This window comes from Lemur catta, chromosome 17 (genome assembly GCF_020740605.2).
Source record: "Lemur catta isolate mLemCat1 chromosome 17, mLemCat1.pri, whole genome shotgun sequence".
NCBI lineage: Eukaryota > Metazoa > Chordata > Mammalia > Primates > Lemuridae > Lemur > Lemur catta.
The window spans coordinates 9,471,341-9,487,875 of NC_059144.1; the positions used below are offsets into that span (position 1 = coordinate 9,471,341).

General features: G+C 49.9%; 1 protein-coding gene across 5 annotated transcripts in view; it reads right to left on the reverse strand.

Moving 5' to 3' along the window:
• NINL (ninein like) overlaps positions 1-16,535 on the reverse strand; it is a 122,365-nt gene that overhangs the window by 41,212 nt on the left and 64,618 nt on the right. For 4 of the 5 annotated variants that reach the window (XM_045528850.1, XM_045528849.1, XM_045528846.1 and 1 more), the window contains exons 5-10: positions 15,286-15,352; positions 9,098-9,288; positions 8,187-8,339; positions 7,241-7,411; positions 3,021-3,157; positions 869-1,009 (exon numbers count right to left, since the gene is read on the reverse strand). In XM_045528850.1, the coding sequence (XP_045384806.1) occupies positions 869-1,009; positions 3,021-3,157; positions 7,241-7,411; positions 8,187-8,339; positions 9,098-9,288; positions 15,286-15,352 (860 nt within the window). The remainder of the gene's footprint in view (positions 1-868; positions 1,010-3,020; positions 3,158-7,240; positions 7,412-8,186; positions 8,340-9,097; positions 9,289-15,285; positions 15,353-16,535) is intronic. The other variant, XM_045528847.1, reaches the window with a different exon arrangement.

The following is a 16,535-nucleotide window of genomic DNA, read 5'->3' on the forward strand; positions in this document are numbered from 1 at the left end:
GAGCATATCAATTCTCGGTAACTCAAATCGATCATCTCAAATCAAGTGACTTTTAGCTTTTGAACACAATCGTCTAAAAAGAAGAGTCTTCCTCCACGAGCATCACTTACAGAGGGCTGGTAAGTGGCCAGTGCTGGGGTGAAAGGAAGGTCGCACAGAGGTCACAGTTTTCTGTAAGCTGGTCCCTTGCTGCCCCTCCAGGAGAACACCTCTGAGAGAGCAAAGCCTCAAGAAGATGAGCAAGCAGCTGAGCTCTCAGCACAGACGGCTCCCCATGGGAACAAAGAAGCCCCTTCCCTGCCACAGCCTGGGAAATCCTCCTGGGCAGGATTTCCCCAGATGTTCTGTAATAAACCAGCAGTGGTTTTGTGTCCTTAAAAAAAAAATCTATGAGAAATCCTTTTCTCTGGCTTGTCCAGCCACTGTTCCCAGTCCGCTCAACACACTAGAGCTGTGCTGCATGGAGTCAGGCTTCACTCACTGAGCTCTTTCTACCTGCTGGGCCAAAGGAAAATATTGCTGGCCCCCTCTCTAAATGCCCACCCACCACAGGCAAACAGACAGGTGAAAGAAGGATGTAGCCCATGTGAGACAAACTCCAGGAAAGCAAGCACAGGAGACAGGGACATCCCTTGCAGCCTGCAGACACGCACCAATATCATAAAGAGCAGAACTCTGCTTTCTAAATGCTCCCTCCTCTTGGAATAAGGTTGTGTCTTCTAGATTCCTATGGGCTCAGGTAAAGTAGGAAGGTCTCTGCTCAACAATGCCCATGGCCACAGCCTTAGCAGCCCTGCATCCACCACCTGTCCTCACTGGGGCTGGGGGAGGCCCAGATGAGGAGCCACCACCTGGGCCTTGAACCTACTTGATTTTCTTCTCTGTGAGCTGCTCCAGGGCAGAGTGGCAGTCATCCATCTCTTTCACAAATTCCAGGTTCCTCTTCTCAACCTTCTCCAGGTCCTGCCTCGCCTTGTCCCGCTCTCTCGCCAGCTGCTCCACCTGCCCTCTGCCACAGGAAGGGGACAGGGTCAGGTGGGGATGCCACCGTTGGTGCCTCCCAGCCCACTGCAGGCCCAGCAAGCCCCACGTCTGCGTGAATGATAAAAACAGCTGGTTCGAGACCAGCCTGAGCGAGACCCCGTCTCTACTAAAAATAGAAATAAAAATTATCTGGACAACTAAAAATATATATAGAAAAAATTAGCCGGGCATGGTGGTGCATGCCTGTAGTCCCAGCTACCCGGGAGGCTGAGGCAGTAGGATCGCTTAAGCCCAGGAGTTTGAGGTTGCTGTGAGCTAGACTGACGCCACGGCACTCACTCTAGCCCGGGCAACAAAGTGAGACTCTGTCTCAAAAACAGCTGCGTCAACGTACTGCAGGTGGACCAGCACTGTGCCGACCTCACTGCCACCACCAATCCCTTCTTAAGGCGGTTTCTAAATTGCTATGTCCATTTTACAAATGTGTATCCTGAGAGAGACAGAGAGAGGCCAAATGACTTGCCAAGGAAGTCTGAGACTGCAGCCCTGCGGTGTGCCACATCTCTCAGACAGCGCCAGGACGCCTGAGAATGGATCTGAGTGCTCTCTCGTCTGCAGCTGGGCCACGGGTGCCCTGGATCCCCAGCTCCTATCGCAGGAATGGATGCACAAAACGGAGAAGGCAGACCAGCCACCATCCCTACCGGCCACAGCCCTGACACCCAGCAGCCTGGCATCCAAGTGAGTGCAAGGGGAGTCACCGAGCAAGAGATGATTCACGTGTGTGGCCTTGGCTCTGTCTGGCCACCCAGGCCCAGCCGAGGCTCTCCATAAACTACCGTGGTAGCTGCTACTCCAGTGACTGTTTCCCCTCAGATGGAGATTTTCCCCCCTTCTCCTCCCAAGGTCAAGGGAGGGATTTGTACAGGTCCTTCTCTACTTGCAGAGCTGCCTGAGGCCAGAAGGCTCCTCTGTCAGTACCTAAGGAAATGTAGGTCCCTAATGAGATGCAAGGTCTTTAGGATCGAGATTGTGATTTCTGCCAATCTATTCTCCTGCTTTGAAATGTCAATAAAAACAATCTTTTTTTTTTTTTTGAGACAGAGTCTCACTTTGTTGCCCGGGCTAGAGTGAGTACCGTGGCGTCAGCCTAGCTCACAGCAACCTCAAACTCCTGGGCTTAAGCGATCCTACTGCCTCGGCCTCCCAAATAGCTGGGACTACAGGCATGCACCACCATGCCCGGCTAATTTTTTCTATATATATTTTTAGTTGTCCAGATAATTTTTATTTCTATTTTTAGTAGAGATGAGGTCTCGCTCAGGCTGGTCTCGAACTCCTGACCTCAAGCGATCCACCCGTCTCGGCCTCCCAGAGGGCTAGGATTACAGGCATGAGCCACCGCACCTGGCCAATAAAAACAATCTTAAGGTGAATCTGCTTAGCAGGATGGCCTGGGTGATCAGCCAAGCCAAAGGGAACCCAGTTAAAAGGGAATGTGTTCTTAGCCCACTGTCACTGGGCACTTTGTGACCATGTTTGAAAAGCACTTCCTTTTCCTCTGGCTGCTCTCAAAGGCACATCCCCCAGCCAACCGGAGGGTCCCACCTCCGCACCTGCGAGCTCTGGCATCAGCAGGATAAGGGTCAGCTCAAGCCCTTCCCTTGGGAACCTTGGTCAAGGGGGCTCAGCCTCTCACCAAGCATGAGGAAAGGCAGAGACCCTGAAATTCTGTAGACTCAAAAGCCTGACCAGGCAGTCCCCTGGGTCCTTACACCGTGCCTAGCCCAGACATGCAGACAAGTGGATATCACTCACCTCCCCATTCTCCATAGCTCAGCTCTGTCCTCACCCTTCCGTAAGCGCCAGCTAAAGGGGCTGGAGAGCACGGGGCAGGTAGTGCACAGAGCCCTGCCCCAGGACTGGCCGTCTGGGGTTGATGAGGGTGGCCCAATGTCCTGTGTGTCCCAGACACCCCTCGAGGCCCACCTGGCTGGCCTCAATCCCACACCCCGCAGTCCCTCGCAGGCTCTTACTGGTGGTAGCTCAGCTCCTGGCGGTAGCAGGCAAGGGCTGCCTGCTGAGCGGCACCATCCACTGTCATGAGCTCGTTGTCAAGGGCCCATGTCAGCTCCATAAGGTTCACCTTCTCATCCACACTGAAGTCCAGGCTCTGGAAATAGCAAGCCCGTTGGGCAGGAGAGGATGAGGATCTTCTCCAAGCACACGCTCTTTCCCATGGGCAGTCCAGGGAACTAGACTCACCCCAACTCTTATAGGTGGCACCTGCCCCTTTTATGTCTGCCTCTTGAGAGGTGCCCCTCCTCACCCCAGGTTACTCTGGTGGACTGTCTGCAACCGTGGTCCTCCAGACCCTCATCCCTCCTTCAGGGATGGGTGCACCGGGCTGTACAGAGTCCCCCTCTCTAAACAAAGTGGCAGACAGAGACAAAGGTATGTCCCAAGCAAGCACCTCATGTGGACTAATGTGGAATCCAGGGGAGTGAGGCCCTTTTTCCCTCTGAAATCAATGGTTGTAAGGACTGTGTGAGCCTCAGGAAGCCCCATGGCCAGGAAGACCACGGAGGAAGAGATGGAAAGAACCTAATGGCAACCCTGGAGCCCAGAGCCCTGGATTCCTGAAGTCCTCCCTTACTGCCCACCCAGGCCACCCCCTAACGTTCTCCTTTTGAATTGGGTTTTTGCCATTTCAAACTAAAAGAATCGTGATTAATATATCTCTATGAAATACATGTACGATGGATAATTCTATTGGCAGAAAAATGATCAGAGGAGGGAGCCGCTGTCCAAAGCATTCCAGACAGGAGCATTCTTTCCCCCTCAGGATTTTGGAAAATAAACTTAAAAGTAAAATTAAAAGAACAGAACAGTTTATGTCATGAGTACTTTACCACAATAAAAAAAAAAACCAGAACAATGAAAACCCATAAGCTCCTCAGCTCAAGTGACCAATTACTAATATTTAGCTGCATTTGCTTTTCTGGTCTCAAGAATTCTTCACTCCTGCTTCCAACTATGACTCTTAAAAATCAGAAACAGCTTCACATGAGTCCAGCAGCAGGCACCATGTCAGAACACACCAGAGCAGGTGGCAGGACGTGCCCAGCCTGGACACTCCCCTGTAGAACGGGAACTTGACTTCCCACGGCTGCCCACCACATGCTCCTGAAGGAAATGGTGCTTCAGGTAAAGCTTGTGGAGCAACATGGGAAGCTGAGGCTATTATTACACAAGTGCCAACTTCCCCACAACAACCCCACTGGATGGGAGCAGGGAACACACAGCAGCAGCTTCCCAACCAAAAAGGGAGTCATCAGAAACCATCTCAGCGTGGGAGCCTCCACAACTGCCCGAATGCCTGTGCCAGCACCTACTGAGTGTGCCCTGCCCACACCTGCTAGGACTCACCCCTGTAACTGTAATATTGTGAAATACGTATCTGGCCTTGCCCACTTCCTGACATGCAGCTTCTAATATTCTGGGAATCTCCAGAGTGATAGGAGCATCGTTTGTGTGCCAATGGGGTGGCTGGTGGTTGGGGCCCAGGGTAGCTTCAGGGTAGGGCATCGTTTGTGTGCCAATGAGGTGGCTGGTGGTTGGGGCCCAGGGTAGCTTCAGGGTAGGGGCTGGTGTCCCAGAAGACCAGTCAGGATTAGAGGGTTGGGAATTCCAGCCAAGCCTCAACCTCTGAGGAAAGGAGAGGCAAAAGGTTGAGTTGATCACCAATGACCAATGGTTTAATCAATCTTGCCTATGTAATGACACCTCCATTAAAACCCCAAGAGCTGGGTTCTGGGAGCTTCTGTATAGCCAAACACATGGAGGTTCCTGGAGGGCGCTGCCCTGAGAGGGCATGGAAGTTCCACGCCCCTTCCCCCATACCTCACCCTAAGCATCTCTTCCATCTCAATGTATCCTTTGAAATATTCTTTATAACAAATGGGTAAATGTAAGTACAATGTTTCCCTGAGTTCTGTGAGCCACTACAACAAATTAATGAAACCCAAAGAGGAGGTCATGGGAACCCCAGTTTATACCCAGCCAGTTAGAAGTATAGATGACAACCTACTACTTGCAACTGGCATGTCAAGTGGGGGGCAGTCTTGTGGGACTGAGCCTTCAACCTCGTGGGATCTCACCCTATCTCCAGGTAAATAGTATCAGAATTTAACTGAATTAGAGGACACCCAGCTGGTATCCACTGCAGAATTGTTTGCTTGGTGTACAGGGAACCTATGGGGAATATTCTGTATTGACTGTCGAGTTGAAAGACTAAGAAAAATATTTTGGCTTTTCCTGTATCACAATGTTAACCACAGAATATTGAGGAAGTGATTGTGTGTGACTTGCAGGCTAGGTCATGAGACAGGTGGCCTCCTCCTTGCTCTTTCTCAGATCCCTGGTGCTGCTCTGGGAAAGCCAGCAGCCATGCTGTGAGGATGCTCAAGCAGCTGTAGAAAGAGGCCCATGTGTAAGGAACAGAGGCCTCCAGCACACAGCGGGCATCACCTGGCTGGGATGAGTATGCCATCCTGGAAGCAGTCCCCAGCCCCAGGCAGGCCTTTGGGACACTGCAGTACCGGCTGATGTCTGACTGCAATCTCACAAGGACCCTGAGCTAGGACTACCCCACTAGGCTGCTCTCAAATTCCTGACCCACAGAAACTACGTGAGATATGAAATGTTGATTGTGTTGCAGGGCACAATTTGGTGATAATCTGTTAAGCAGTGAGAGAAAACCAACCCAGGGTCTCCTCATAAGGCAGTGCCAGAATGAGCAGCTCTACTGCTGAGAACAGGAGGAAAGCAGTAAAAGGACTAAGTTCTAAAATGGCAGAGGCAAGATGGAGACTCATCACCAACCAGACCACGGTGGCAGCCAGGGCACCTCAGTGCCAAGGAGTTAGGTGTTGGAGGGCAACTCAGAACTGCGAGCACCTTTGCTCTTTCCCCTCCCTGCGTGCAAATTTTGGTGACTCTGGCTCAGCCCTTGGCTTTCAGAACACCCATGAGTGCCAGTTGCCCAGGTTTGACCTTTTTCATCCTGGGGGAAACTGGCTGGCTAAGTTAGGCCCAGGAGGGTCTCCACCCAGAGTCTGGCACACCACTCTCACGGCTGGCTCTGGGCTCTGTCACATACTGTTGGCTTGTGCTAACAGGCATTTTTGTTGGCAATATGACAGAGCCTGTCAAGAATTAAAATATGTAATTTCAGGAATCTACCTTTCAGAGAAATACCAGCATAGGAGCATGAGGATGTTTATGCTGGGATTTACAACAGGAAAAAAATGGAAAAACTCTACACATCTAGTAATAGGGAAAAAATCACACAAATTAGCAAGATACCTCATTTGATACCAATCTTACAAAAATTTTTTTTAAACCAGAATGTATGAATGTATGTATGTTTCACGTGCCAGGGAAGAGCTCTGCAGGATGCCCACTAAGCCACCCATGGCCACCTCCCCTGGGGAATGGGGACAAAGGGCGGTAGGCTTTCCTTCTTATTTTAGACACTTTTGTACAGTTAATCTCTTTTTAACAATGGAAAGTGAAATTTGGAAAAAATAAGTCTGGCTTGCTACACTTCCCCAGGTGGTCTTTTCTCACTTGTACATGGTCCCTGTGCACCCTGCACTTTGCCACCCCAGGGCAGAGCTCCCTCCAAATACCAAGGGCTGGCCCCGTGTCCCTAGAGGAAGTGTGAGCCTGTGAAGAGCTGTGGTCCTGCGTGAAGACAGCCCCCCAACATGTGGCCCATGGGAGGAAGGGTCTAGACTGAGTGGGTGCCATGGGGAGAATAGCTCAGCCAGCTGGGCAGCTGCTCGGGGAGGAATGCTGGCTCCCTATGAGCTCATCAGTAACCACGGTGACAGTGGTGCCCAACAGACACCTTCATCACAAGGAAGGGATTTCTTTCTACTCATCTTACCTCCTTCCCTAGGACTGGGGACAAATGTCTAAGATACTAAAGCCTACTTCCACATGGATTTTTTTTCAGACCACTGTTTTCTCCCTATTTATTCTATTTTTAAATTAAAATTTCCTATATTTTAATAGCAAAAATTAAAGGAAAACTATTTCTACTTGGACTTCTCTATATGGACTTCACACAGAGCATGTGCCCCTGGCATGGGGTGCTCCATCCATCCTCCTCTCCAGGTCCCCTGCTCGGCCCCACCACTGCCTGGACATCACCCAATGGGGCAGTAGCTGTGAGCGGCCAATTCCAAACCTGCAAGATCTCCCCGCCATTCTGAATCCCCTCCTGGGCCCACACGGCCATGATCTGCTCAGGAAAGGCAAAGCCAGTGCCATCATCAATGCTGGAGAAGAGGCACAGGCCCGAGCACAGGGACACGAGGGACGAGGTTGTGGTGGTGTGGCAGCCACTCTCCTCTGGGACCTGCATGGGGGAAATGGAAGATACTCTGAGCCCCAGGCAGTGGTAAGCCTCGGTGCATCTGTGCTTTCCACCCTAAGCCTGTCCTTGCTTGGCACTTTGCTGTCTCATCAGGGCCTAATAAGAACTCACAAGATTATCGTTAGCTCCTTTTCCTAGACAAGGGAGCAGAGGCAGGTAATCTGTCCAAGATCAGGCGGCTCTGCGATAACAGAGCTGGGACACAGACCTGGGGCTCCTGACACCCAGCACGGCACTGTTGCAAGAACTCTGAGGCCTTGTGCCTGCGTGGCCCAACCAGACAGCCCAATCAGCATGTCTTCACTTGAAGGGGGACGATGAAGGGGCTTTAATGTTCCTCCCTGGGATTAGCAGTGAGAAGCACTTGGCCACACAGAGGCAGAGCCCCAGAAGGTCCATGCCCGCACATGGACACACTGAGGAGCTGCCATGTTCCACACACTGTGCATTATCTTCTGTAGCCCTGTGAGGTGGGTACCCAGACTGTCCCCATTTTACAGATGAGCCTGAGGCTCAAAAAAGGTGAGCAATGGCCCCAGGGACACACAGCTAGGGAGAAGCAACACTTATCAGTCGCAGATCTGTGTGGCTGTAGAATCTAAGTCACAGGCCTCCCATATACACGTGTGCACAGGCCCCTGTCCAAGTCCTTGACAGCTCAGCTTGCTGTATGTGGCACAGGCAGGGCGTCAGCAGCTTCAGTGACCAGAGAGTGATGGCTACTGCTAGGGTCCAAGATTTAATTGTCTCATTTTACCTGGTAATGAGACCAGGGCCTGCTCAGGTTGACCTGAGTGGAAGATTCTGGAAGTGAGGTAGGCTCATGACTCAACAGGCCAAGCTGGAATTCCTCAAGACTCACTCTGCCGTCTCCGTCTCGATCCAGTTTGTTAAACAGGTCCTCCAGTTCCTAAACAAAAGCCACCACACCTCAGGCTCAGAGGTCCACCCACAAGAGCTATGCACTAGCCATCCTCAGCAGGGCCTCCCCGCTCCCAGCAGAGGCAGTCTGCTTGTCCTTAGCCAAACTGAAAACTCCACGCCACGCCTGGCTGTACTTTCCCAAGGCCGCATCCTGTCTTATGAAGCCCACAGGCCCTGCCAGTCTCCACCCCACTGTGAGTAAACATCACCTAAGCTTCCCAATTCCACAAATACTCACTGTCTACCAGGACAGGAACTTGATGGATGCAGTGCAGATGTGCACAGGGAACACAGCCAGGCCCCGCAATCCACTGTCCAGCAAGGGTGCAACGCTGAGGACAGTCCTCCCCAGGTGGGCCCTCAGCCCACCCCTCCAGAGCTAACACATCCCCGGGGAACACAGGCAGGCTCAGACTCAGCATCGAGGCTGGGTGGTAGAACTGGGCCGCCCAGAGAAGGGGAAAGGTGTTCCAGGCAGAGAAGGATCATGAGTGAAGGTATTAGACGTTCCCGGCTCATGTGAGAGTGGCAGGGAGTTAGTGAGATTGACTCAAGCAGCCAGAAAGGGATTTTCCAAGGTGCTGGAGGTTGACATTCAGCAGAAATGCCAGGATCCATCAAAGGGTTTTAGATCAAAAGTGATATTCCTGAATCATTGACTGAAGGGTGGAAGGATTTTCCAGACTCAACCCATGACCACTGCAAGGGACAAGCTGCTGGGGTGGTCCATCTTGGCCCTCTCACCTCTTTCTCCAATCCTCGGAGTCCGACGCTCTGGCAGACCACAGCCAGCTCCTGCTCGTTCAGGTGCCCACTGCTGCCAACACCCAGCTCTTCCCAGATGCCCTGGACCTGGCTCTCAGGGGTGTCAAAGGAGGGGCTGCAGGACTTCTGGGGACTCCCGAAGACCTCAGAACCCCAGGTCTGCCGCTGGCCTGAAGCAAGGGGGAGTAGCAATCAGTGGGATATGAGTCAGCCTTAAAAATAAGAGATCCTGCCATTTCCAACAACATGAAACAACCTAGAGGACATTGTGCTAAGCAAAATAAGTGAAATAACATAGAAAGGCAAATAGCATATAATTCTCACTTATATGTAGAATCTAAAAAATTTGGAACTCACAGTAACCAAGAGTAGAATGGTGGTTACTTACCAGGGGCTGGGGCATGGGGTGGGAGGAGATGCTAGTCAAAGGGTACAAACCTTCAATTACAAGATGAGTAAGTATTAGAGACCTAACATACAGCGTGGTAACTACCATTAACAAGATTCTATTGGTTACTTGAAATTTGCTAACAAAGTAGATCTCAAAAGTTCTCAGCACACACAAGTAACTCTGTGAGATGATGGATGTGTTAATTAGCCAGATTGTGCTAACCATTTCACAATGTGTGTGTATACCTATATACCAAATCATTATGCTGTATACCTTAAATATATACAATTTTTATTTGTCAATCACACCTGATAAAGCTGGGAGAAAAACCCAGCAAGAGTTAAATGCTGTGCTCCAGGCTGAAGCACCTGGGGGATGCACGCCAGTGCTGGCTAACTACCCTGACACCAGAGGGACAGCAGATGGATACGATGGACAGACACATGGGAGTCAAAAAACATCAAAGGTGGAATTAGATGGTGGCTACATGGGTATTCACAGTACAATTCTTTCTACTTCACTGTGTTTGCAAATTTTCATAATGTTAAAGGAAAATCTCTGCTCCACCTCAGCAAAGCTCTTTCTAAAGGGAAGCTTCTAAAGTCAGACCACTGAAAGCACATAAGAGGGCTCTATTATTTGTATTTACAATAAAAAGACCAGTTTTTTTAAAACCTAATTTTTAGAAACTTTTCAAACCTATCCAGAGCAAAGAGAAGAACACAGTGAAGCCCAGTGCACCTGCTGCTCGGGCTAAGTGATGACAGGACTCTGCCACACAGACTTCATTTCTCCCCCTTTCCTAACAGCTGAAGTATGTGAAAGTGCATTGAGCCTAAGAAATACTGATTTATAGAAATGCTCCCTCTATTTTTAGAGACAGATATGATTTCAGAAGTCAAGCAAGGCTTTGCGTTAAAGCAAAATGTAAACGTGTTAGTTCGCATATCAAAAGCTGCCTCGCCTCAGGAGGGCGTCTCAATGGTCACTAGCAGTTGCTTTCCAAGGCGACACTGCAATCTGGGTTATGGCTCTCACCTGTTTTGAAAGACAAAGCAGGTCTTGCCTAGAGCCATAGGTTGCCAGAGTTGATCAACAAAGACAGGCAGCAGGAGATGAGAGCTGATCAAACAGATATGCTACTGCCCAAGCTGGGCCCAGACAGAACCATGCCGTTAAAGTAATTAGCATAAGGCACAGCTCATGTTGACTTCTGAAATCTCTGTTCTAATACGCAATGACCAGAGCCAAGATGTCTCTGTTTTTGCTAAAGTAATAATAGCCTTATCATAAAACTTAGAAGTTTGCCCTAAGAAGATTTTGTAACTCATTGTTCACCTAGATAAAGTTAGTTAAAGGATCTGTAGTAGCCTTTTAGAAGACTTTGACCCTAAACCAAACTACCTATTATTATGTACATCCCGTTACCCTTGGCAACCAAGAATCTGTATCTGCCCTATAAGTACCTGTGTAAAAGTTCAGTCTTAGTTGCATTTCCGAGGGAAGAGATTGTAACCATCCGGGCACCCTCCTTTGTCTATCGTCATAAATTTTTACTTTATAAACTATATCTTTGGCTCTGCATATTAATTTTTATTTCTGTTTCCTACTATTTTTTCATCCTTTGCGACGACCCCTGCCTGAGGGACCTGAGCAACCCTTTGCGGGGAGCGTAGCTAACTCCCTGCAAAAGTGCACGTACTCCTTGACTTACAACAGAGTTATGTCCCCATAAACCTGTTCTATGTTGAAAATATCGTATGCCAAAAATGCATTTAATACACCTAACCTACTGAACATCCTAGCTTAGCTTAGCCTACCTTAAATGTGCTTAGAACATGTCCATTAGCCTACAGTTGGGCAAAATCATCTCACACAAAGCCTATTTTATAATAAAGTGTTCCCTATCTCATGTCATTTATTGCATACTGAGAGTGAAAAACACAACAGTTGTATAGGTATTCAAAGCATGGTTTCTACTACAGGCACATCACTTTTGCACCATCATAAAGTGGAAAAATCATTAAGTCGAACCATCATGAGCCAGGGACTGTCTAGGTTTGAAATCCCAGATCTCATGTTATCTCACTCCGACATATTTAGTATATATTTCCAAAAAATATGGACATTTTCTTATATCACCACAATGGCACTATCACACCTAACAAAAACAGCAGTTTTCCAACTGTTTCAAAGACGCCTTCTTACAGTGACTTTTCTGAATCACTGTCCAAACTCCCCACGGTGCACTTGGCTATTATTCCTCTCAAGTCTTTTGGTCACAAGCCTTTCTCTCACCTCCCCACAGCCCAGCCTTGTTTAAGAAACGGGATCAGCTGTTCTGTACAATGTCCCCCATCTGAGATTTACCAGCTTGCTTCCTCATGGTGTCATTTAACTTGCTCCTCTATCCCTAACATTTCCAGAAAACCTGAAGTTTGTTTCAAAGACTAATTTGGATTCAGGTTTAACTTTTTGTTGGTTTTTAAAAATTTTTTCTGGCAAAACCCCTTTGGAGGTGGTACTCCACATGGAGCACAGGTGTCTCTGAGACTCATCAAAAGGTTTGGGTAACAGATGGCCAGTTTTTATAACCTTTCTTCTTCAGCTGGTTGGTTTCCTGACGTGTTTCAAGCTTAGCTGGTAAAAATAATTTGTGGACGAGGACATACATTGGGTGTCCACAAGGCAGTGCCTATGGGGAGCTCTCTGTACAGCCAACCACGCCCCTCCACACCCAGTCGATACTACCCAGCCCAACGCAGGGAGGAGGCCACATTCACCTAATGCAGACCCGGAGTGAAGCAGTTCTGTGTAAGGGGCCTGAATCTTTCAGGTAGATGAGGCCCATGGGCATCAACTGCTTTGATAACTCCCCTGGTAAGAGTAAAACCATCACCCCCCAAGGAAGGCCAGGACTGTGTGCTCAGGAATAATGTGTGGGCCGTGTTACGGAAAACGCTAGGAAAAGGCCAGGCAGGAAAAGGCCATGTCTAAGACTCCACCCAGCCTATGATGTCTGAGCAGAAACATGAAGGCAACCCTGACACTGGAGTTCCTTTCTCAGGGCTGGAAGAAGAGGGCAAGCAAATCCTCTGAAGCCTGACAAGAGTGTGCATGTACTTCTGTCTGTCAGCTCTGACCTGGTGGGAAGGCTTCTGTCCACGGCTGGGAAGAACCCAAACCCATTCTCCAGGCAGAAAACACCAAAATTGCTCTGTAAATAATCTCCTCCTCAGAGTGCTTCCTTTGCTATCCTAGATTGAAACTTCAAGTCCAAGGCAGCACAGATGGAAGTTCAGACCAGTTCCCCTGTCGTTTTCCCTAACAAAAATTGAATAAAAAATGTCCCTGGCACTCAAGGACACAATCCACGGGGTACTGTTTACTTTGGCAGAAATTCCAGGAGAATGCTGGTTTCTCTGTCTCCAAGCCAGGTTTCTGCACTGTCAGCCCCATGTGACCCACCATGTGGGAGTCCTCTTTAGGGCATCCACCAGCTCACAGGGAAAAGCCCAGAAAGGTAGTGAAACTGCTCACAGGACCGAGGAATACAGACCAGCACTACTCCCTGCCCTGCATGGTCAGCAGCACACCCAGCCTATAGCCCAGCCCAGGACAAAGGAAATCACAGGGCACTCACCCAGGTTGCGGGTGCCCAGGGTGCAGTGCACTGACTAGGAGTCACAGATCTAACCACATCTCACTGGTGGGACACAGTGGAGCTGGCAGCCTGACATCTTCCTGGCGGGACCTCACAGCTCCTCTACCACGATATACCCAACAGTGCCCCCCCACTCCTTACCCAACCAGGCAGCTGAAGGCTGCCTGCAGCAGCCTGAAGAGGCCTCTGTCCTTGTTCATTCAGCTCCAGACTCTCCTCCCCAGTCACCGGCAGTCCACACCCCAAAGCATTTGTCCCTCTCATCACTGCCTTCCTCGAAGACCAGGACAGCCTCCTGTGGCCCCCTGCACCTTCTACATCTTGTTGTTAAGGACCCCACAGTTTGCTCCCCACAAGTCTATTGATGCCTCCAGTTTTTCTGTTTCTAGAAGCACATGACACCCACCTGTTCCAACTCTTCCCCTCTTCCAAAATGCCTTCCCTCTTCTTTCAGCCTGTCTCTGTGGGCAGTTTAAGAAAACAGCTTCAAAATTCTGATACTCTTCCCGTAAGGTCTGAGTCCCCTCTCCTTGAATCTGGCAGCCATGTGTCAGTTTCAACGAACAGAACATGGTGGGAGAGACACTGTATGACTTTGAGGCTGGCCTGAACTCAATGAGGCGACCCGAGCCTTGTTTTCAGGACCACACGTGCTTGGGGCCCAGAGCGGCCAGGTGAGATGGCTGACTACTCTGAGCCGCCAAGCTTCAAGGAGGCCCAGCCACACCGAGGCCACCTGTGGCCACTCTGAGGCAGTTCTAGTCTGAGCCCCCTTAGCCTAGAGGCATGAGTGACACTTCACATGATTTCCCATCCCAAGTCCATCACCTTCTCCCCACCTTCCTGGAGGAGCAGCCCATTCCCAAAGCAGCTCTGCAGCAGTGTCATGAAAGCTTGGGCTGTGGTCATCAAGGCCTGGCATGAACCCTGGCTCTGTGCTCAAGTTCAGCAAGACCCTCACCCCCGGGCCTCGGGCTGCTCTGAGGGAAGAGATGCTCAACCATGTCAAGCCTGTTGCAAGGGTTAGCCAGGGTCCCCCTGTGAATCACCTAGAGTAGTTACTTGGTGCTCAATGTCCCACTGTGACACATTCTCTCACATGTATCTCACTGTGGAACTCCTTTTTTCACTTTTGTAGGCATCACATAAGGCAGCAGTTAATTCTAATTAATACACTGTCTTCTATTTTTGCACTGTTTGCCACAGGTGTTGGTCCTGTCTTCCCAGTAACACTCCAGGGTTCTTAAGTAATAGCTGTTTGCTTTTCAATATCAAAGTTGCATCACAGGCAAATATAATTAAAATGAAAAAGAAGTCCCCCTCCCTTCAAAACCTTTGTTCCGCTCCCCAGAGGAATCTACTGTGAAGAGTTTTTTTTTTTGCCTAGCCTCCTAGAATATTTCTGTACCCACAGAAACATGTAATGCACATCACCCTAGAAAGGTGGAGTTCACGTCCCGCTCACACCTGTGCATGCAGCTTCTGTTCCCAAAGCACTGGATCTTGTAGAGGACGCCACAACAGCACACATGGTTGGCCCTCCCTTTTCCACGCTACACGGTGTCCTGATGCTAGTGCGCTGTGATTTGCCTATGTGTACCAGCTGCTGGCCTTCCAGCTGCTACATATGGCTCTGAGGCCAGCACCACGTCTTACACCCCATTGGGGCACAGACTGGGACCCTGGTAGGTGCCGATGCTGCTCCATCACAGCAGGGAAGAGACTGCATTCATCCCTGACTGCCAGGAAGGAGGTGTAGGGCCACCCTGGGAGTGATCAGGCTGAGCAGGGCCCTCCAGCCTGAAACCTCAGGGCCACACTTGCCATGTGGGGTCACTTATAGACCATGAAATGAGACAGAAGCACACTGCTCCCTCGGCCAGTGGCCTCTGCCCCGGGATCTGAGTTCAGGGGAAGCTGAAAACTGAGTGACCATCTCACAGCTGTGATGACATTCTGACCACTCCAGAAGGGGTGCACCCTGGACACTACGCACATTGTGCATTTCCCAGGAAATTATACTTGTGGCTGTGCAGGGCCCAGTGACAGCTCCTTAAGCTTTCAAAGCTCTCGTCAAAAGCACAGAACACAAAACGTGAGGCCTGGCTTTACCTTGTGCTTCGAATAATTCATTCTGAGGTTCTTTAGCACTCTCAGTTTCTTCATCTGACTTGAGACTCTGCAGAAAAATGTAAAGAGAAGAATGTGAATCCCTTAGGGCTGCAGTCCCCAACCCCCAGGGCTGTGGACTTGTACTGCTCCTGGCCATGGCCTGTTAGGAACCCAGCCGCACAGCTGAGGTGAGTGAGCAAAGCTTCATCTGTATTTACAGCCACTCCCCATTGCTCACATAACTACATAAGCCCCACCTCCTGTCAGATCAGCAGCAGCATTAGATTCTGATAGGAGCATTAACCCTACTATAAATTGTGCACACGAGGGATCAAGGTTGCATGCTCCTTAGGAGGATCTGAGGTGGACCTGAGGCGGTGATGCTAGTGCTGGGGAGCAGCTGCAAACACAGATTATCTTTAGCAGAGAGGTTTGACTGTACAATAAATGTAATGTACTTGAACCATCCTGAAATCATCCCTCTTCCCTGTCCGCGGAAAAATTATCTTCCATGAAACCAGTCCCTGGCACCAAAAAGGTTGGGGACTGCTGCCCTAGGGGACATTACAGGTACTTGAGCACCAGGAATAAACAGAACAGGATGTTTTGGGAAGAGGGAGGGGATAACTGGGGATGTAAAGTCAATCCCTCAAAGGAAGAGCTCACCCCCTGCCTTGGGGCCACCGTACTCGCCCGCCGGCAGCCCCAGGCTGAGGCCCCGCATGGTGCAGACCTAACTGAGAGCCTGCAACATGTCACATGGACCAATACCCTCTCAGAGAAAGAGGTCAGGACATGGAGATGGGGACACAACTGTTCTGCACTCGGGCTCTTCCACACAAACCAAAGTCATCATAGTCCACACCAAAAACACAATCAAGCACTTGTGTGTCCTAATAGGAAAGAAACTTGCTCCCTACAGCTGATCACTGCCTATCTGCACCCTTCCCTCATCATCCACATCAGTTCAGGAAACAGGCGCAAGGCAAGAGCAGGTCTCTGTGTCCCTCCAGGGGCTCCAGGACAGCAGTATGTTACCTCAGCAGCCTTGCAATCTTGCACCCAAGAGAGGAGACACAGGGCCATCGAGAAACATGTGACTTAAATAATAACTTTTTGTTGCAGTGGGGTCAGCTGACCATGAAGTCAGAGTCTACATCTGACCAGGTGCTGTGCATCTCCATGCCTGAGTGTGGAGTGAATGCCTGGTGATCAAGACTCTACTCCTCAAACAGTCACAGTCTGTGAGT